The 23661-nt window shown below is 37.2% G+C and overlaps 2 protein-coding genes across 2 annotated transcripts; both read right to left on the bottom strand.

Moving 5' to 3' along the window:
- Positions 1-11209: 11209 nt before the first annotated feature.
- On the bottom strand, positions 11210-12483 carry LOC143591003 (uncharacterized). Its single transcript, XM_077071332.1, has 2 exons — positions 12192-12483; positions 11210-11462 (listed from the first exon to the last, which is right to left on the bottom strand). The coding sequence occupies exons 1-2, from the start codon at positions 12455-12457 to the stop codon at positions 11210-11212; spliced, it is 519 nt and encodes a 172-aa protein (XP_076927447.1). The 5' UTR covers positions 12458-12483.
- Positions 12484-16476: 3993 nt separating this feature from the next.
- LOC143590993 (homeobox-leucine zipper protein ATHB-15-like) lies at positions 16477-23425 on the bottom strand. Its single transcript, XM_077071325.1, has 17 exons — positions 23040-23425; positions 22240-22399; positions 21640-21740; positions 21461-21551; positions 21271-21366; positions 20589-20702; positions 20424-20507; positions 20183-20338; positions 20024-20098; positions 19846-19952; positions 19548-19740; positions 19263-19448; positions 18685-18765; positions 18435-18569; positions 18037-18353; positions 17813-17918; positions 16477-16780 (listed from the first exon to the last, which is right to left on the bottom strand). Exons 1-17 carry the CDS (start codon positions 23246-23248, stop codon positions 16484-16486), a joined length of 2508 nt encoding a protein of 835 aa, XP_076927440.1. The 5' UTR covers positions 23249-23425; the 3' UTR covers positions 16477-16483.
- Between the last annotated feature and the right edge of the window lie 236 nt (positions 23426-23661).

The following is a 23661-nucleotide window of genomic DNA, read 5'->3' as shown; positions in this document are numbered from 1 at the left end:
GGGTTAAAATTTCGGTGGTTTGGGTTAAGACGTCATTTTTAGTATGACTTGAAACGGGCTAAAACTGAGTTGGGTTTATATATTAAAGGTTTGGGTGCGTGTTTTAAGCAACTTGAAACGGGCTAAAACCGGGCTGGGTTAAAATTTAGGTGGCTGTATCAATTAAATATAATCTTATTGCAACAATTTAGGAGATTGTATTCATTTAATATAAAATTGACAGTTTTTAACCCGTTTGACCCGTTTTCTCTTTAGCTAAACCTTTTTATTGGAACCCAGATTGACCCATCCATTCATAAGTAAATGGGTCATTACTTATTAGGTTTGTTGTTTAAAATGTGATAAACTAATATCATCTTCCCTATAAGTTGCTGGATGAACACCAACCTTTACCAGTCAATACAAGTCTATTAGTAATAATCTTGAATGCTACTTGCTAGTTTTGTATTACTAACCCTTGTCCCCGTTGGTCAATGTTGACTGACTTATTTTTTTGAACATCGTTTGGAACCACTCTCAATATCAAAGTGAGCCTTCCTGATTGACATGATTTTGACGCTCCATGTCTGACTCACTCAAGAACACAATCAAAAAGGAAACCCACCACTGTGAAAACCTCTTAGAGTCAAGTTTCGAACTTGAGATCTTAAGATCTCAAGACTTAATCATCACCCTTGTGCTATTGAGCCAGAATGCCAATTGCAATGTTGACAAACTTGTAACATTTTTCCAATGTAGAGAACTCATATTGGGCAGAACCCATCTCTACACCCTATGGCCCGGGCTCATTAAATGCACCCACGAAGCTAAACCTGAATCTGGATGTTGATATGTTAATATATTAACTATTAATTTAAAAGTTTTCAAAAAGTATGCAAAGTATAATACAATATAACAGATTATACACGAGATAAAAAAGTATATTTAAAGTTTGGAATGAATGTGTATTTCTTAGTTCTTACTCATTTCATGATGTGAAAATGGATGGGCTTTCCGAGTAAGAACTAAGAATATATGTATAGTGTATGTACAACGCGAAACTTAATTGAAATGTGAAATACGTATATTGCACTTTTATCCGAGTGAAAACTGGTAGCAAAATAAGCATGTTGCGTCGGAAAGAAAAACAGTTATATTAAACCGTAGCATACAAATCCGTAAGAAAACATTAAGTAGTGTTATAATAAGTTTCAATGAAGATAACACTAACAATCAAGTTATGTCACTTAGTTACACTATTAGTATTAGTGCATATTGCAACTGAAATAAACAAAATGTGGAAAACAAGATTGTGGTGGCTGAGATTGCGTGAAACAAATCGCGAGTCTCATAACATGACTCGTTTCTCGCAGTACAATAGCCGAAACAGTTTGTAGTGTTAGGGAAGACTTGAGCACCCGAATTTATACCTTGAATTAACTCTAGGAATAAGATTGCGTGAAAGGTATGTGTTTGTGAATTATGTGAGTATGTGACAATATTGTAAGCAAGGGTATCTCAAACTGAAGTGGCATATGGGTTGTATACTCAAAGCAAAAGATCAAAACATTCAATCATTAAATCATAGTTAAACGAAATTAAATACTATTAAGCGTCTTCCATTCGTTTTTATTTATTTTTTTATTATTTTCTTTTTTTTTGGGGGGGTTTGAGTGGTTAAGCTTGAAACTGAAATGTCGGGTTAAAAAACTTCTAACTTCCTGCTACAATATAAAAAAGTTCAGTAGTAACTGAGAGCCAAAACACAAAGGCAGCTGAAGTGATGGTGCGACTTGCCAAGTGCGCTATCGTCCACCATAAGTTGGGTGCAAAACCGTTAAGGCCTCCCTTATTTCTTCTATATCTTCAAAACCAATATCTAAAAAAAGGCTCCTACATATAAATCACTCTAAAGTTGATTCACCCTCCTTATTATATGGGTAGGTTTTCACTCAATTCAATTAATTACACTTATAATTTCCATAGTTTTTTCTATTTCAAGCACATAACTTCGCACATCGATATTATGTTGGGTTTCAGTGGTGATCAGCTAAAATTTTGTTTATCAAAACCGGTTTAATAAACATGGTTAATAATAATTAATCTCATTAATTAATAATTATACGCAGCGGAATGTATACAATTAATCAACACCGAAAACAAAACCCGACAAGATCCAGTTACAAACAATACGAGTACGAGTCAAAACATTACATATAAACTAACAATATATTTAAGTTTACCTCGGTTAATAATTAACCGGTTGAGACACCGAAGGCTAACGAACCGAGCTAGGTGACACAACGAGATCCAACGACCAACGGTGCGGTGCATGACGGCAACCCGACAACGGTGGTGGTGTGTGGACAGCAGCCCGCAGACAGCAGCGGCGGCGGCATACAACGGCGGCGGCAACGGCAGGCGGCGAGCGGTGGCGGTGATCGGCGATGAGCAGCGGCGGTGTCCGGTCACGGCTGGACAACGGCGGTTGTCAAATGACCGGCGGCGGCTTGGGTGGAGGAAGGAAAGAGATGGACTTGTTGATTAGCTTTGGCTTAATAAAACATCATATGTTTATATATATAACCTACTATTAGGTTAACTAATCTCATTAGTTATAAATCTAATGGGCCAACAAGTCCAACTCTTACTCTAAAGCCCGCTCCATGTGATTTTATCTCATTAAAGTATTTAACCCGCTTAACTAACTTAAGCGGGTTAATGGCTCGTTACCTCACGGTGTAACTCTCACGGGTCATAACCCGGTTGGCCGTATTGATTAACCCGAACCGGTCCATAACTCCAACAGTCTCCCACTTGGACGGTTTCTGATTAAGTTACTCAATACTGACAGCCAACGGTGCTCTAGCTACACATAGCTGCTCCCAATAGGTTATAACATTTTAAATTCATTAACCAAAGTAATCTTGGAATACACTACTGCAAGATAACGAATTTATGGTAATCGTTGCCATCTATCCTTTCTGTATAAGACATCAATTGAACAATGAGACATGGATCAGGTTCAATCTCATATGGCGTTCAATCATTATAGTTCTCGATCTAGAATCAAAGTGGTCCAATCAAACACACAGTTAGTTTGGGTGAGGCCTCACACTTTGCCAGTTTGAATCAACGAGAGCGCCAAGATGTCTAACTGTTACATATCATGTAAGAGTAGAGAATCCCATCTTGAATACATACAACTCCCACTGAACTTCAGATTATTCCCAACCAATGCCTTTATAGCTGGCGGTTACGCGACAGCGGTTGACACTGATCAAAGAATAACCTTTAGTAAACGAAAGTTCTAATATGTATCTCAGGTCTGAGGATACTAAATGAGTATACCAGTATCAAAACATCTTATGACTAAGATCCATGAAGATGATTTGATGCGAGTTACATCCAACGTCATTCATAATGAGGTCTGCGAGTTTGGAAGTCAACTCCTTGAGTCCAAAGTCAGAATAGTCTTAATTCAGAGTCGTTCCCACGAGTCTGACCAACTACGGATAATTTAGAATACAATATTCACGGATTAAACGTATTAAAATGAACACAGTTATATCATTCAACATTTGCATTTAACCATTAAATCAAAAGAGAACTTAAAGTATAACTGTTTGAAATGTTCACACATCCAAATACTAAATCAAAATAAACTACTAGCTAATCTAAGACCGATAGCATCTCTGTGATGATCATGCTTGTCCTGAGTCATCGGTTTAGTGAACGGGTCAACTAGGTTTTGATCTGTGTCTACTTTGCTTATTATGACGTCTCCTCGTTCCAGTATATCTTGTATATAGTGGAACTTACTTAGAATGTGCTTGGCCCTGTGATGAGATCTGAGCTCTTTGGCTTGAGCAATGGCTCCTGTGTTATCACAGATTACATCGATCGGTTTCAGAAAACTTGGAACCAGATCGAGGTGGGCCATGAATTTCTTCATCCAAGCAGATTGTGAGCGAGAAACATCTCGGTCATTCTGGAAGCTAGCATCAGTGTAACACCTTACAGTGAGCTCTTCTTCCACTCCTCCAAACACTAAGAACATGTCCTTTGTCCTTTTCAGGTACTTTAGAATGTTCTTTACAGCAGTCCAGTGGTCAATGCCAGGGTTCTGCTGAAAACGACTAGTCATGCTCAGCGCATACGAGACGTCAGTTCTAGTACATAACATTGCATACATGATTGAACCAATCATTGAAGCATATGGAATTGCTTGCATGTGCTTAGTTTCAATGTCCGTTGCCGGAGATTGCGATTTGTTCAACACGGTTCCTTTAGCCATGGGAGAGCTCCTTTCTTGGAGTTATCCATAGAGAAGCGTGCCATTACTTTGTCTATGTATGTACTTTGACTCAGCCCTAGAAGCCGCTTAGACCTATCTCAGTAGATCTTGAGTCCTAGAATATAAGCAGCTTCACCAAGATCTTTCATTGCGAAACAAGAGCTCAACCAGTTCTTAACTTCCTTAAGCATAGGGATGTTGTTTCCAATTATCAGTATATCATCCACATACAGGATGAGGAATGATATAGTGCTCCCACTAGCCTTTCTGTAAACACAAGGCTCATCTTCATTTTTGATAAAACCAAACTCTTTGATTTTCTCATCAAAATGAAGATTCCAGCTGCGAGATGCCTGTTTAAGTCCATAAATGGACTTATTCAGTTTGCACACCCTGTTAGGATATTTAGGATCGACAAAACCTTCAGGCTGAACCATATAGACATCTTCAGAAAGATGTCCATTAAGAAAAGCAGTTTTAACATCCATTTGCCATATCTCGTAGTCATAGTACGTTGCTATGGCAAGTAATATCCTTATCGACTTAATCATAGCTACGGGCGAGAAGGTTTCATCAAAGTCAATACCCTGAGTTTGAGTAAAACCTTTTGCGACTAGCCGTGCTTTATAAGTCTGAACATTTCCATGCATGTCGGTTTTCTTCTTGAAAATCCACTTGCTCACTACTGCCCGACACTCGGGGGGTAGCTCAACCAAGTTCCAGACTTGATTGTCACGCATAGATTGCATCTCGGAGTTCATGGCATCTTACCATTTCTCATATTCCGGATCTAAGATAGCATATTTGTAATTAGTAGGTTCATCGATTGACTCGGCTACTAAGAGGACCTCGGGACCATCTAGATGCCATAGGTATTTAGAGTTTGGTACGCGAGTCCTATTACTTCTGCAAACGCTTGTGTTCATGTCCGATGTATCAGCAATAACAACTTGTTGATCAGACATTCCAACTTCCTCAGCGGTAGTTTGTAGTTCTTGAATTTCTTCAAGATCGACAATATTATTCTCAGTTCCTCGATCGAGAATTTCCTTCTCGAGAAAGTGGCCCTTCCTTCTGATAGAAATCACATTTGTATCAGGATGGAAGAAATAATATCCGCTTTGGTTATAGTATCCGACAAAAACAACCTTTACGCTGCGAGGATCGAGCTTATCGTCAGAATCACTAGTGACATAAGCATCACATCCCCACACTCTTAAGGAAACACAAATTGGGTTTTCGCCCATGCCATATCTCATATGGGGTTTTGCTTACCTTTTTAGTTGGAGCCAAATTGACAATGCGGGCGGCGATCAAAAGGGCAAAACTCCAAAAGGAGTGAGGCAAGTTAGTTCTACACATCATCGATCGGACCATGTTTAGCAAGGTTCGATTTCTCCTCTTGCTCACGCCATTCTGTTGGGGTGTGCCGGGTGGAGTGAGCTTTGAAACAATTCCACGCTCTTTCAGATGATGTATGAATTCTGAGCTGAGATACTCTCCGCCTCGATCTGATCGAAGCATTTTGATGGTTTTACCGAGTTTGTTTTCCACTTCGTTTTGAAACTCTCCGAACTTTTCAAAGGTTTCATGCTTGTGTTTCATGAGATACACATAGGCATATCGACTGTAATCGTCAATAAAAGAAACGAAGTATCTTTCATGATTCCTAGACATGGTTCTGAAGGGACCGCATGCATCAGTATGTATGATTCCCAGCAGATCCTTTGCTCGTTCATTCTTATGAGTGAAGGAGCCATTGACGAGTTTGCCAGCTAAGCAGGATTCGCAGTCATCAAAAGAGTCAGGTCCTGTGGATTCAAGAATTCCTTCGGATTGGAGTCTCTTAACTCGTGCCTAGCTTATGTGGCCAAGTCGGCAATGCCATAGAAATGTATCATTGATGCCAGATCTTATACGTTTAGAAAGATTATATACATTATTGTTTATTTGAACATCAACCTCATAAATACCATTTCGAGGTTTAGCCTCAAAATAAAAGATATCATTCAAGTAGGCAGAAATAGCAATACTATTAAAAACGTACTTAGATCCTTGTTCAAATAGTAAAGAAACTGAAATAATGTTTCTAATCAAACCAGGTGCAAACAAACAGTTATCCAAAGTAACTACAAGGCCAGACGGAAAAGCAAAACGATATGTGCCAGTTGCAAGAACTGGGACTCTCTTCCCATCACCAACGATGAGTTCCATGCTGCCTTGTTTTAGCTTCTTCCAGTTTTCAGGCTCCTGCAAAACATTAACGATGTGGTAATCACATCCGGTATCAAATACCCATGTGTTGCTAGAGACAGTGAAAAGTTCAATAACGTAAATAGAAATACCTTTAGAGGAGCTTTCACCATTGGTCCTCTGCTTTTACAGCTCAGCAAGGTAATCAGGACAGTTACGTTTCCAGTGTCCCATTTTGTTGCACTTGTAGCAGTGGCGCTCCTCAGGAGGCGGCGGTTGATGACCGTGTTGTACCGATCATGCAAAAACCTAATTTTACCTATAGACAAGGTAAGTCAGGTATCGAATCCAGAGGAGCATGTGGTCAATGTCATACATTTGTTAGTTTATTTAACTATATTTACGAAACAATTATAAAGAAACAATTATGAAGATTTGCCAAAAGTGCTGATCACACTAGCAATTGGATTGGTTTAATAATAAACGACTAACTTAAGCAAATATTCAATCAAACAAAACAAATCACACCCGGGAATCCAAGTAAGCAATTAACAGTATTCTCATGCAACCTAACAGATTAATTATCCAAAGTCAACTAAAGATTGTTTAACAAGCTAAACCGTAGGCATCCACAATCGCTAACTCACGGCACTGGTTATCAAACGGTCCATGCCAGTGCGAATCAACTAAGGGCAATTGTATGCTTTCTTGTAATTAACTAGTCAACACAACCCTACGAGCAATTATTATAGCAACAGGCAAACTAATCGTTCTGATCGACAAAAACCTAAACCGATTGAATGCACAGCAATACTAAACATCAATATTCATAGATTAACAAAAGACAATTACAATTAGTTGTTTTAGTTCTAATACATGAAGAAAATACTGAAAAATTACAAACTTTACATCCCGGGAATGACTAAAGAGGATTCAGCCGCCCATGATCTTCGATTAGTCTCGGGCTATTGATTCAGGATGATGAACTACGAATCCCGAGGTGATCGGAGGTGATCCGGGGCTCCGGAATTGCCCCTTGTTGTCCCAAAATGGCTGGAAGTCGTTCTCCCTCATTAGGGTTCGTAAAATAGAAGATATAGGCCAAACCCGTTTTTTCCCGTCTTTTAGGCCTGTCGCGTAGCGCGATGGCCATATACCCATACCATCGCGCTACGCGATGGAAGATGACCTCATTTTTGGATTCCTCTCATCGAGAAACCCAAAATTCATATATTATGGGTTCCGTAACTCATTTTCTAGCCCAGGATATGCTCGTTTTACTTCTTGGTCGCTTTTCGTCAACCTATCTTATTCAGTTTTAGCATTAGCTTTAGGTTTCTCATCTAAACTCTTCTCGAATCCTTCTAACACTTCCCAAGACTTCAAATTATGCTCCGGTATTCCCGAGATATCATTCCATGCTCGTACAAGTCTCCAATTTAGCATCTTTAACGATCAATAACCTGAAATACAAAAGCACGTATAAAGTACCAAAGTTCTAACAATATACTAAACAAAACTACATAATTAACACACTAATATATATACAAAATACCCGAACATCAGTGGTGGTACCTTTGCAATACCTTTGTTAGTGTTGGTGGCATTCCTGGGAACAACAGTAACTTTCTTCTTTCCTTTACCGTTATGACCCCGGTTCTTGGGTTTAGGCTTGACGACACCAGCAGATCGAACCATAAGAACTTGATTGTTTTTAGCGGGAATATTCATCTCAGCCGTCTTGAGCATTCCATGAAGCTTCGGCACTGTCTTCACCCAGCCATTCATGTTGAAATTCATTACGAACTGGTCGTAAGAGCTGGGAAGAGATTTCAGGATGAAATCCCTGCCATTTCATCTGACAGGGGATAATCAAGTTTCCTTTGTTGTTCGATGTACCCTTTCATCTTGACGACATGCGCACTAACAGGTGATCCCTGTTCCGTTCTGCAGCTGATAAGTTGCTTCATGGAGTCATAGCGTTCTTGACGGACTTGTTTCTGGAACATGCCCTTGAGTTGCTCAAGCATCTCATAGACACCAAAGTCTTCCAAGCCTTTTGCAAGCTCGTAAGACATGGTGGCTAGCATGATACAGGCGAATTCAGACAAGTCATCCATATGCTTGTCAAGAACCCTTTTGTCATCAGCAGTATTGTTTTTCAGGCTCGATTGGAACAGGTCTATCGAGAACATAGTGCTTCTTTGCCATCTTGAGAACAAGTCCCAAGTTGCGGTGCCACTCAAGAAAGTTGGTGCCATTCAACTTTTCTTTCTCAAGGATAGCCTTGAGGGTGAATGAGGAGTTATTATCAGTAGACATCTGTTCAATTAAGCAAAAGTAAATTTTATTAGTATTTTCGATGTTTTAATCCTATTATTAATGACCCAATTACATTAGTAAATAGGAACTTGAAAATCTGGCTTCCAGTTACTAATGGTAGCTGTTGCACACAACATTAGCAAGTGGTTAGGCAGATAGACAACGATTGCCAATTGTCGATAGAGCATAACTCTCGTTTATGAGGCCTATTAAGACAACATTTACCTAAGTAGATACGTTTAGCCTCATCTATGCCCACCTTAGTCTCCAGACAACTGTAGCACGTAACAAGAGAGTAAAGTAATAGTCGCCCTAGTATAGTCACTTGTGAAAGAGCCGGATGTGTCAACGAAACCCTTTCACCTTGAAGGGATAGGCTATAAATCAAGTGCGATGTTGTAGCTCCAAACACTTGAAGTTTCGCAGTATGCCTCAAGTGTGACTTATAGTAGGATGGCATAGACTATTGATTTAAATTGGGATTAATTTTAAATATTACCAAATAGAGTAAAAAGTCCAGTTTTACTTTATTGATCGAGACAACTTGATGAACCCTTTCATCTCTCAGGACATTTAGTTTTATATAACATATTAAAACTAATTTTGTCGCGATAATACCAACCAATTTTAAGTTAACAGTTTTACCTATTAAGTTATTAGTTATGGAAAATTAAATTTAGTTTAATTTTGCAAAACTTTATTGGTTAATTTATTTTAATATGTTTGGTATTAGGTTGGTGGTATTATAATCCTATTATAATCAAGCAAGCAACCAAAGTAGCAAACAGAATATGTAAATCTTAAATGGCCAAGATTAGTGATTGATCTTGCTAGAGCCTATTAGCAAGATCAATCGGGTCAAGGGGTCACAACACAAAACAACCACAAGGATGGACTCTTGGTGCATCCCGTCATCTTTGGTAACTCCCACTGACTTCAAGAACTCCATGAGCTCGTCCTCGTCCTCGGTTTCCTTCGGGTCTTCTTCATTACAAAATTACGCTAATACAAGTAATGAAAAACTAAACCCTATCTATTACAATTTGGAACCATCAAGGTGGCCAAAAAACCATAAAACAAAACCGAAAACTAAATACAACTTTTGAACCATCCATATGGCCAAAATAAAATCATTCAACCAAACAAATAAGGTCGGGCCAGATTACATATTCAACGAAAAATAAGTCGGGCAATATTTTGGTCAAATAAAATAAATAAAATTTTAACCAAACTAAAATTGCCCTAATATTTTATCTAGATCAAAAACGTCAACTACCTTGAAGTTTATAATGTAGAACCGGTGAAAATACCGGATTCGACTCGTATGTTGTAACCAAGGCTCTGATACCACTGTTGGGTTTCAGTGGTGATCAGTTAAAATTTTGTTTATCAAAACCGGTTTAATAAACATGGTTAATAATAATTAATCTCATTAATTAATAATTATACGCAGCGGAATATATACAATTAATCAGCACCGAAAACAAAACCCGACAGGATCCGGTTACAAACAATACGTGTACGAGTCAAAACATTAAATATAAACTTACAATGTATTTAAGTTTACCTCGGTTAATAATTAACCGGTTGAGACACCGAAGGCTAACGAACCGAGCTAGGTGACACAACGAGATCCAACGACCAACGGTGCGGTGCACAACGGAAACCCGGCAGCGGTGGTGGTGTGCGGACAGCGGCGGCGGCGGCATACAGCGGCGGCGGCGAGCGGTGGGGGTGATCGACAATGAGCAGCGGCGGTGTCCGGTCACGGCTGGACAACGGCGGTGGTCAGATGACCGGCGGTGGCTTGGGTGGAGGAAGGAAAGAGATGGACTTGTTGATTAGCTTTGGGTTAATAAAACATCATATGTTTATATAACCTACTATTAGGTTAACTAATCTCATTAGTTATAAACTTAATGGGCCAACAAGTCCAACTCTTACTTCAAAGCCCGCTCCATGTGATTTTATCTCATTAAAGTATCTAACCCGGTTAACTAACTTAAGCGGGTCAATGGCTCGTGACCTCACGGTGTAACTCTCACGAGTCATAACCCGGTTGACCGTATTAATTAACCCGAACCGGTCCATAATTCCAACATATTATTCATCTTTGCTTCATTTTAGACATGGTCATTCTCGTTGCCAAACTCTTACATAACAGAACCAACCCGGTAGTTAAGTAATAATTATATTAACCCATATTCCAAATTTTACATAAATAACTATATTCTTCCCATGTGATTTTTTCTTCTTGATAAAATGATGCTAAACAACTCAAATAAATGTCATATTTATAATTTTATATATACAATGAATTTCCTTACTAATAAACTAGCAAAAATTCCTCAAAATCTTTTACTAATATACTAGCAAAAATTTCCAAAACTTTCATACACCATTAGTTTTTTTTGTTGATCAGGAACAACTTGACCTAGCAAAGCTTCTTTGTCTAAGGAAAGGTGAAACTTTCTTTGAAATTATTGGTTTTGGGAGGGTATGAGACTTGTAGCTATCTAAACCACCTCCATAGCTTTTGCTATTAGACTTCATCTTTCTCATTTTCTTGTATGGATTCTTTATTATTTTTGGAAGATCTTCTATGCTCATCACCCTTGCAAGAGATGTAAATGATTCTGATTTCCCTTGATAAAACTTTGATAACCCTCTCCTGTAATTAATTCAAAAATAAAAAACCAGTTTAGTATCATAAGAAACATGATCGATAAACACTTTATTATTGAAAGAGAAAACTGACGTAATAATCGTTACAATAATTCTTTCTTGATCACACATTCAAAGCCTATATCCAAAGCCTATATTTATAGATTAACCCTAACTAGATGATCAAAACATTTTCATACTAATCCTATTAGACCCGGTTCCGAGTATCAACAACTAACTAGGGACTAACTAGGGGCCGTTATTGGTTATTGGTGCCACGCAGGCTTGATAACACCCCAAACACGGTGTTGTTGGGGTTGTAATTTTAGGGGCCGTTTGACATGTTTCTCTATTTTCGTTATTGTGTTAACGCCTATTAAAAATATCAGGTAGGGTCCACCCCTTATACACCAATCAAACTTTTCATTTTTTTTTCTTTAAAGTTAATGCTGGTTAAAGCTAAATAACCCACAACGCTCAGTTAAGAGGTGAGTTAGTTAAAGTTTCACCGCCGACGTGGCATGGTGACATGATGCTTTAACTAGCAAACGCCAGTTAACCCACAACACATATCGTAACAACTAGGAAACTAAGTCAACTTGACCGACTTGACAAGTCTGGTCCTTCTATATTCACCAACTTGTGAATTCATTCCCTAATTGCTAACAATATCAAGATTCATGATTGAAATACATATAAACTGAAATAAAAGAAGAGTGAAGCACAAGAAACTTACTTGATAGGTAATTGTGACATAAGATCTGATAGATCAAGTACAGATGACTCATTTGAATTAAGTGAAGAAGAAGAAGAAGATGAAGCATCATCTTCTGCATCAAATGAAAAACATGATGAAATAGATGATGATCCATTTGATATTGATGAAGTTTGTTCTATGGATTCTTGATCTTGTTTTGCAATAACACCCCATGTATTTTGATGATGATCATCTTGCAAGATTTGTGTTTTATGTTTATTCATTGTTTCCATCAAAAAAAACATATGATTTTGCTATGAAAAAAGTTTCAAACTTGATCAATATTTGATGCAATATGAGTTCGGATGCTTTATGTGGGAGTATATAATATATATAATATATAATTATATATGTATATAGTCAGCTTAGACACGTGGCAGGCATATCATGGTTCAGTTGAATAGGGTTTAGTACATTACCAATTCTACCCACTTGCTCAAATGCTATTAATGGATATGGATGAATATTTTTTTTAATTAAAATAAATATATGATTATCCTAGGAACACTTTATTAATAATTCAATGTCCTTTTTTTGAATGAGTTGGCATCATGAAACAACAAAACATATCTAATCAATTAGTGTAAAGTTTTAACTTTTACAATATGCATTCAAAGACAAAGCATTTGTAATTTTCTTGGTTTTAAACAAGATGGGTATGTAGCCAACAATCATGTCTAATTTATGGGTTATCTTTAAAAACGTTAAATATAATTCATGATTTTTCAATCGTGTCACGTTAATAGGTTGACACGTTAGTTATAAATAGATAATGAACCTAAACACGACAAGCATATGAGTAATAAGTAATAACTCGTGACTTGATAACTCAAACGAACATTGTTTGTAATTAGTTTCTTTTTAATTATGTTACTTATTTATATACTAGAATATAGCACGTGAAATACACAGGTGGTTAAAAAAATATAACAAAAAAGTTAGATTTAATAACATACGAAATAACATACATTATGGATTCATAAGATATAAATAATGATAAATAAAATTTTATAATTCATAAATATCTAAAATCTTCTTTCAATAAAATATTTAAAGTTACATTTGTACATGTAAAAGAATTATTTTGCTTTAATAATATAGGTAGATTCTCAATTAATAAACTCAGGTATTCATAATTAGCTTGAATTTAGAAGAATCAGATAGAAAAGACTGAAAAATGAAGAACTAAGAATAGGTAGTCGTGGGATAAATTTGTTGGAAATGAAAGAGTTAGTGAATAGTTAATTTCGTTTTTCAAAATTAATACAACTTTAGATTCGTTTTGAAAAGTAAAAAGTCGTACGCTAAAAAGGCTTAATGTCTCTGTTCGAGTTAATAATCCCTATTAAACAAATACTTTAAATAATTATACTACATGTATATATAATTAAATATTTGATTCGCATGCTTATTACTTTTCACATATTAGCTAACCAAAATTTTGGCTATTCTTAGGCCGTGTTAGAAATTCTTGCTTATATACTATGTATCTCATGGTTATACATTGTACTATATATAATTGCAAACCTAATGCTATAGTAACTTTAGGGATGCCCAATAAGTGGCTGTCATGTAGCAGTCACTAAATTCCTTTTTTTTTAGTATTTTGAAATTACTTTATGCATTTATAGATATAAAACTAACAATAATGGCAAAAGTTGTAGTTGCTCTGGTTGTATTGTTGTAAGGTGAAGGACCCGAGTTTGAATCTCCACTTACCCGGTTCTAAGTGTTTTTTGGTTTCTTTTGTATTTTTTTTAAATAGAAATAGTTTTTTTTTATAGATTTCATACTAAATCAAACAATAAAAAAACAAGATTGTCTGGTGATAAAATTGTAACATATTATACTTTATGTGTGTTTGAACCTTTCGATTAGAGTTTCATCCATTGTAAATAGAAAACATAAAGATACAAAAACGATAATAATAATAATAATAATATTTAGTTGGATGTGGGAGAAGTGTGGGTCGTTATCTTTGGGTTTTAATATGACAAAGCAAAAAGCGTGGCGATGATAATGGAGAATGAGTGGATAACCTCCAAATTATTTTTCATTTATCATGCCGTCCTTACATTTCATGCATATCCTTTTTGAGCCATTTTATATACACACTCATCTAATTAACAAGCTTTATTTCATAAACAATGGGTTGAGAAATATGAAAACAACTTAATTTAATTATAACTTCTCTTTTAAGTGTGATATAGTTAAGGTGATCACGTAACCACCTATCCGATAATCTATTATCTCATTAAATCATTAATGTTAGGGCCTTTTTTAGGGACAGCGAAATCGAGTTAGGGTTTAAGCTCCCATCTTCTAAGGCCTCCAATTTTTAAAACAAAATTAATAATTATAAATTTGGTATTTGGAATTTGGATTAATGTGTGTGGTTTAAGAGGCGTTTAAACTGAATTAGGTCTAGAAAAGTATGACTAACTACATTACTTATGTATTCACAATAAATGATAAAATCATTTTGCGACTTCCTCACCAACCAAAACACTACCGCCAATATAGCTTGTATAGTCTCCCCCTTTTCCTAGCTATAAGCATATAAAAAAACGTGTAGCCGTTTTATAAAATAATAAAAAGAAAAGCAAAAGGGAAACTCAAACAAGAAGCAAAAGTCCAACAATAGAGTACATTAAAAAAGACAGAAATTAAAAAAACGACATTATCACGAAAAAACTACATGAAAATAAAACGACACCAATTCTCCCAATCCAACCTCACACTTTTGTTCCTATGACTTATCGGAAGAAAAGAGGTGGCTTTGATATCATTGGCCAACTTTATAATCATGAAGATTAAATCATTTTGCGAGTTGCACATCAACCAGCACGTTATCATCATTATAGCTTGTATAATCTCTCTCTTTTCCTTGTGGAACCGGAGTACTAACAAGTCTTTCACCAACCGAGGCCTGCCATCGCTTGGCAACTTCATCCACAATTGAACCAAAGTCCAAACCTAATTAGTCTAGCTACGTTTATCAAAATATGCAATGAATCTTCCAGATGCCCGTCGCATAACGCGCATTTGTCATCACTGGAGTTAACGCCTCTTTAACGCAACTCTGGTCAGGATACGATCCGATAACAATCTCCATATGAAATAGTTTATCATGGTAGTACTTTCACCAAATAGCATATGCCGTTTATTATCAATTTCCCACCTAATATCTAACAAAGAAAACTAAATAAATAAAAAGTAAACTTCACCTAAACACGTTGACAGAATAAGCCAGTTTTTTTAACGTCAACCTATGTTTTACTATTATCCAGAGGTGCACAAAGTGAGTATTTTCAGAAACTGAAATTGGATAGGAACCGGTTTCAGGTGTGGTCAACAAAAACCGGGTCGGGTAGGAACCGCTTCCGGGTATAGTCGTGTATTTGACTGGTTTTGACCGGGATTTTTTCGGGTTTCGGGTAGGGTCGAGTTTTGACCTGGTATTTCCGGTTCCTGTTCCGGCAGGTCCGGTCAATTTCAAGAGAAATCCTATTCCAGATCATACCACAAGTAGGAACTGGGTCCAATTCGGGCCCAGAAGTGAGTATTTTGTGCACCTCTACTATTAACCTTTAAAGATGACGTTTTTTTCCCGAACAAAAATGTTACTAATTTAGTAACTCGGGGCGTCTCTAGTAAATAGAGGTGCACAAAAAAACCAAGTCCGGACCCGACCCGGCGGTTCCTACCCGGAACCGGACCCGATCCTACCCTACCCGCGTGTATGGACCGGGTCTTGGGTATCCCTCTGAAACTGGAACCGGAACCGGAACCGACCCAGTGGAACCAATACCCGGTCAAAACCCGGCTGTACCCTACCCGAAACCCAAAAAAAATCCGATGGAACTGGTCAAAACCCGGTCAAATACCCAACTATACCCGGAACCGGTTCCTACCCGGACCCGATTTTGACTTTTGCTGACAATACCCGGTTTCGGTTCCTAAGAATACCCGGTTTGTGCACCTCTAAACCATCGGCTTGTTCGGAAAACACGGGTAAAATGGCACAATTGCCACAGTAATGCAAAACTCAGGTAAAATCGCACAATCGCCACGCATAATGCATTCGTCAAAGGAAATGTGGATTTGTAGTATTCGGTAATTCAACTTTCTAACTTTAAAACAACAATATTCAGCCGACTAACTTAAGTCAAAACCGTTAAACAGAGACGATAAAATCATGAATCCTACATCAGATAAACATTCATACATCAAAACACCAGTTTTACTACCAAAAACAGTCATCTAGCGACTCAAACGAACGACCAGTTAATAAACATAAAGCAGATACAATGTGGTGTCTCTTGTTCGTTCACCACTTTCCATGCCACCGCTCGCTCATAAGAAACCGGTCTCCCCATACTCGACACGCAAATACCCCCTTGAAGGCACGCGAACCCCTGCTGCATTATCTGTGGGAACACGGAACACAAACCTTTTCTTCCGTTCTCGTCAAGTATTTTCTCCAAGCTGATGTCTTGTAGTGCCACTAGTGTTGTTTCCAGCATGTCGAGACCAGCTTGGTTTGCAAATGTAAAAACCGGCATCACCTGCATCAAACCGTAGCGCCTTAAATTAGGTTCGTGCCAAAACGGGCCCTATTTAGAAAGTAAAATTTTGGTTCGGCCCAAAATAGGTTTAGACCAAAATGGACACGGGCCGATTAGCGTCGAGATAGGTCTCGCCCCCGCTAGCGAAGGCGCTAATGTGGAGTCAAGACTAGGTTCGGGTCAAAACAGGTAGTCTTAAAATGTGACAGTTTGGTCTGAAAAGTAGTTTACGGAAAAGGAAAAAAAAAAGACGCCTCACCCGCTAGCGTTGGTGTCAAGTAAAAAATGGGATGTCTAAACGACAGTTTGGTTCGGGTCAAAACAGGTTTAGACCAAAAAAAGTGGCAAAATTGGTTTGAGATGGTTAATTGTCTGAAAAGTTGTTTTCGGAAAAGGAAAAAAAGTCGTTTCGCCCACTAGCGTTGGTGTCAAGTAAAAAACGGGCTGTCTAAACGACAGTTTGGTTCAAGACCAGCTTGGTTTGCAAATGTAAAAACCGGCATCGCCTGCAACAAATTAGGTTCGCATCAAAGCGGGCCCTTTTAAGTGAAAATTTGGTTCGGGCCAAAACGGGTTCGGACCAAAATGGGCACAGGCTGATTAGTGTCAAAATAGGTCTCGGTCTCGCCCCTGCTAGCGAAGGCGCTAATGTGGAGTCGGACTAGGATCGGGTCAAAACGAGCAGTCTTTTAAGATTTAAGAAAGTGACAATTTGGTCCAAAGAAAGTTCAAACCACTATAGGTACGGACTGAAAAGTGGTTTTCGTAAACGAAAAAAAAGAAGTCAAAATAGGCTCACGACTTCAGCCGCTAGCGTTGGTGTCATGTCAAACAAGTTTCAAGTAAAAAACGGGCCTGTCTAAATGACAATTTGGTTCGGGTCAAAAAAGGTTTAGACCAAAAAAAATGTGTCAAAATTAAACAATGATCATAAACGGTGCGAACCCATTTGGACCCGTTTTTGGGTTAGAAGTTTTTATAATTTGAGTTGACCCAAATGAACACATGTGCAACGGTTAAGTTATAGCTAACCTTCATTGAGCAGCATAAGATTGCATCCGAGTGGTGCCACATAGATTTAAGAATCGAGTCGCTTCCTTCACCGACACCTTCAAGCAGCTCCACACCCAAATAGTACCTATTTCACAAACCAAAAATTATTTTAAATCACTAAAAAAATAATAATAATAAAAAATTAAAAAAATGAATAAAAGTGTGTTGCAGGCATCTTAACCCAACCGGCCCGTTCTAGTTACCTGTAACTATGGCAAATCCACCGAGCTAGAGTATGGGCTTCCGGGGTACCCAACGGTGCCTGAAGGCCCCCGTTCGGAGACGGGGATAACGCAGACGCCACCCTCTGAACCGACGACACAATGCTGCGAACGTATTGGCGGGCCATCGCAGCTACACTTTCTTGCAAATGGCTCTCAAATGCAAACTCCAGAGCAATATTCATCACCGATCTTGCACATGTATTACCGGCACTTCGGTCACCAGCACCTTTATTCCCGACCCCTCTCACTTCAAGAGAGGACGCAAGATCAAGGGTTCGGTTCTGGCTCGAACCCCCCTGCGTGTGAATATTTCAGTTCATTTAGATCATAACACAAAACAGAAATAAACATATTTAATTAGCATTGTAAGTACTAACCTTGCATGAATCAAGAGGAATGATGCGAAAACCGGAAGGCAAAAGAGGCGCATCGTCAGCAAATGAAGCATCGATCGGGGCGAATATTAGTTCAGAGCACATGCCGACTGCATTTTCGTCTATCCCGCTGCATAGCTGTCGTATTTACAAGATTGTTAGTAATTGTTAAACTACATTAACCGTAAAAAACATAATAATAATAATAATAATAATAATAAAAAATTAAAAAAATCCGTTAAATGACCCATACCTGCAGGAAAAACATGTCTCGGCCCATTAGCGCATCTTCAGGACAGAGCCCAACACCTTCCAATTTAATCACCTCCAAAAGCTATACAACCCAACGAGATTAGCGTGTGTGCAAAATTTGGATATTTTGGCACGTTTATTATTATCAACATCATCATCATCGTACTCAGTATATCCCACCAATAACAATGCTATGGTAAGGTCTGAGGAGGGTAAGATGTAGACAGCCTTACCTCTATCCCATAGGGATAGAGAGGCTGCTTCCGGTGAGACCCCCGGCTCGATAGTAGTTTTGCATCAAGCCTTGGACATAAGGCACATAGCACTCGATCATCAGGGACACCGGCTGATTGGTGCATGTGCCCTTGTCTTTCGGCTATCAACGCCACCACATGATGCCTGATTAACCTTCCGCCACCTTTAACGTTATTTTCACGAGATTGGTAAAATAACGTCAAAATTAGTGCAATTTTACTTTTGCCCACCCGAGGGTTCACACATATATACTTTATATGCGCGCACCGCAAGCAGGGCGTTATTATTATCAACATGCGAAACTATTAGTAATTATAACAATACCTCTTCATGCTCGATTGTATGAGCAAGGGGAAGAGTAACTTGACCCCCAAAATTACCGGCTCGGGTCCCGAGTAAGTTACACGGGCCGAGCTTGATTGCTGCAGCGGTGTAAGAATCAACATTGTTGTCGGCCCATTCCGAACGATGCTCCCTCAAAAACCTAAGCAAGAGGGCCGGAGGAACATTCTAGAAAAAAGTTTAAATTATAAATAAATTTTATAAATAAATAAATAAACAAATCAACTTATAATCCATAATACATGTTAATAGTGTTTAGTGGCTAACCGATAAAAGCATTGATGCTTTGGCACACAAGACGGACGTGTTAACAGACGGGTACCCGTTTGAGAAAGAAAGATTTAACCCCATAAGTTTCTCGGGAAAAGAGTTTACGTGTATGGTGACATCATCCATCCCGTCATTACCCGTTAACGACCATCCTTCATCGGCAAACCCGTTGACCGCCTCATTAAACCCCCTAAAAACAACACATAAATCAATTTAACCGCGTTGATCATGCACCCAAAAAAGCCTATTTTAACCAGGCCCGAAAACCGACCATAAAGGAGTGTGATTTAGCTACCTGCTTAACCTCCGGCTAAGGGCCCGTAAAGCTGCGGGCCTTCGACCCCAATTAGGGGTACTCGTCTGAGAGGCCTCCTGAGCTATTTGTCTGAGCTGGCGTAACGCCTGTTCAAGAATAATAAAACCTTATATTCTCCAAACTCGTCACAAAATTAATAGAGGATTAGCATTATTACCATCATAGTTGTTTTTTGAGCGATAATGGTGGACGACTCATATAACGGGCGTAACACTTCCGGTACATTCCATGCCTATTTAAAGACACATGCATACCAAATCAATATGTTAAATAAAAAACATAGAACTGTATAATCAAATAAAGTACAAATGTATACCTCTAAATTCATATGATCCACAATGTGTATGATGGACCCACCACCTTCACAAGGTCTAATTAGGTACCCGCTAGGAAGCATTTCCGCCCGCACAAAATTCGCCACCGATGGTATGTTTGGACCGTTCGGTGTGTTCGTTAGTGATCTTTCACATACCTGAAAACCCGTCACATTATTAATAACTTAAATTGAAAGTCTTTAATGAATTCATAAATAAATAAACAGGTTAAAAATAACTAACCACTAGACTACCGTCTTCGGTAACTGAAGTATAGCGCAACAACATGAAGTCACGAGCCGTAGCCAAAGTTGTAGGAGCATAAAGCTGCAACATTTAAAGAATTTAAACTTGTAAGAAACTTGGTTAGTAATTAGTAATAATAGATAGGTTGGATTGTATGGTTACCTGCATGTACAAGAGTTCAATGGTTCCACCATTGGCAGTGGGCAGCACATCGAGGACGTCAACGGCTCGGCAGTCACGAAACCACGAGGGGCGATCCTTGAGGATCTCAGCTACCTAAAACAATAATATAGTCATTTGCTTTACCCCACTAGTTTAAAAATTCTTGTATGGAAGAAATAGGGTCATAACCATAAAAATCAATATACTTTCTTTATTTATAAATCCATAAAAATAACATACTTTATTAATTTTTAAGAAAAGCTTGTTGAGAACTTGTAAAAAGAACATAGAAATCACTAAACTAATTTTTTTATATTTAAGCCTAATGCACATACATTAATTTTTTTAATAAGACATTAACTCTTTATTTAGTCAAAATAAAATGGTATAAATTTCTTTTTACAAAAAGAATATTCGACATGCTTTATAAAAAGCCATATGCCTTTAACAAATATAAACTAGCTTAAGTGACTTTCTAGTGATTATTTTTCAAAGTTAAAAGGAAATCTTTTTCATTGAAAATAACATGTACATATTTTAGACAAGAAATGCCTTTAATAAATTATAAACTGACTTTCTAGAATAATTTTACTCTTTTCATGAAAAATAACAAGTACATTAATGTTTATTGGTTTTTTATTGAGTTAACAGAAAAGTAATATAGAGGAAGAGTTTATCTTACTCTTGTAGGCTCAAGACTGACCAATCCGCACGCGCGTGCTGCCACGCCGGTGCAACCGTGAGAAATAGCAACGATTCCAATGGAATCCGGACCAGGCTACATTTAAACAAACTCTGGTTAATCTCCAAAATTGCATATAAATGAACTTAGAAATAAATTAATGTGATGTTTGAATGTTATATTATTATACCTTCATACCCGGCATCTGGACCCACTCGACAGCGGTTCCAGTTGCCTTCGAAAGAAACTCTGTTAAAGTTACCTCTGCAATGGACAACAGTCTGAAAAAACAAAAAACAGCTTAAAACAACAATGTTCCTAAAATATAATAAAAATGTTAAAAACATTTAAAGTTGAACTGCAGCTGACCCAGCAGGACTAGCATCCCCTGGAGGATGCTGGGGGGTTAAATGGCGTTGACCGCTGGTCACCACCGAGTCACAGCTGGTGTCTTTGGTCGCCATTGTCGCCTGAAAATCAAGAAATCTTTGAAGCATTAATTTCAAGATAGTGGGAGAAAAATATACAAATTTACATTGAATTTTTAAAAAACATCAATTTCATTAAAATGAGTGTCAAAAAACACCATAAATTTTCAAGACATCTTTAAAATATCAATTTCAGGATACAGAATTAAAAGAATTATAAATTTACAAGAAATCATTAAAACATCAATTTTCAACAAAACATAGTGAACAAAAAAACAGCAATTTACATGAAATTTTTAGAACATAAAATTCAATAAAAAGAGTGTAAAAAAACACAAATTTACAAGGAATCTTAAAAACATCAGTTTTAATAAAAATTAGTGAAAATAAATAAATTTACAAGAAAATTTTAAAACAACTATTTCAAGAAAAAAAAATGATTAAAAACAGAAATTTAGTAAAAATCTTTTTAATCTTTAAAAAAAATAATTTTCAAAAAAAAGTACGAAAAAAATCACAAGAATTTCAAATCAGTCCTCACATTTTGTGTACGTTGGCGAAAACACCCGTTTTCATACACAAGATTCGACACCTGCTTCTGCAACCTATCATTTTCCTCCATTAACAGCTTGTTCATCGCAGTCAGCTTCCGATTCACAGATTGAAGACGAGACGCCTCCTTCCTCTGTTTCTCCCTACATCTACAATCCAAATTGAACAAAAATTTAAACCCAAATCACACCCCATTCACAAATCTTTGCAATTGCTGAACAAACACAAATAGTAGGAGTGGAGTGTACACAGTTCGGTTTGTGTCAGTTTTACAGTTTTACGCTAAAACCGAAACCTTTTAAATATTTTTTAAAATCGTTCGGTTTCGGTTTTTCTTGGTTTCGTTTGGTTTCGGTTTTAATATTTTTTAAAATATTTTAGGATTCAAAAACGAAAGGACCAAAAATAATGAATTTGGGACTAAATCCTTTTATTAATTAAAAACTAAGTAATTACTATATATTTTTTGAGTAAAATATTTGGATTGCATATTTACTAAATTCTTATAATATAAATAATAACTTAAAATAAAAGGTAAAATAAGAGGTAAAAAAAATAAAAATCAATAAATTCGGTTCGGTGCGTTTTTTATGTTTTATTTGCACGCAAAACCAAAACTACAAGTCCGGTTTTTACAAAAACATAAAACCGAACACTTCAATTTTTGTTTAGATTTGGTTTTTCAAGTTTCTGATCAGTTTTTTCGGTTTCATACGCACCCCTACCGCATTTCATAAATTTATACAATCAATGAGCAAACAAACAAGCACAAAATCATAACCAACCAACCTTCGATTTTGGAACCAAACTTTAATTTGTTTGGGTTCAATGTTGGACAAAATCGGGCATTCACGAATAAGCTGTTGCCGACGAATCGAACTCGGTTTCGGGCAATCATGATACAGCCTCTCTAAAGCTTCAACCTGCTCAGGTGTGTACCGAACATATTTCCCACTATCCATTATTGTACACTTACCATCCTTGCAGGCCATTGCCATTGTTACTCTGTTTCTTGATTCAAGAAGAAATTAGACTCAAATTAGAGGTTTAAACCACGAATCTGCACTCAATTTTTTGTGGGTTTAGCTTGATTTAATCGTCCCTAGCCTCTGAAACATGCTGGGTTCTTGATTCTGTGGAAAAAGATTGAATCTTTAAGCAAACCCAGATCAATAAATGAATAAAAATTGGAATTTTTAGCAAACCCTGATCAAGAAATGAATAAAATTTGAATTTTTTAGCAAATCCTGATAAAGAAATGAAATTTTTTTTAATTTTTTAACAAACACTAATTAAGAAATGAAAAAAAAATGAATTTTTCAACAAACCCAGTTTCAAGAAATGAAAAAAAGACCGAATTTTTTAAAATAACACCAATCAAGAAATGTAAAAAGATTGAATTTTGTAGCAA

Source organism: Bidens hawaiensis, unplaced genomic scaffold, assembly GCF_021521415.1.
Source record: "Bidens hawaiensis isolate Kalapana, Puna unplaced genomic scaffold, B.hawaiensis_p1.1 tig00039120_1, whole genome shotgun sequence".
NCBI classification, from domain to species: Eukaryota; Viridiplantae; Streptophyta; class Magnoliopsida; order Asterales; family Asteraceae; genus Bidens; species Bidens hawaiensis.
The sequence above is the reverse complement of the archived record's forward strand: the minus strand, read 5'-3'. Positions and strand labels throughout refer to the sequence as shown.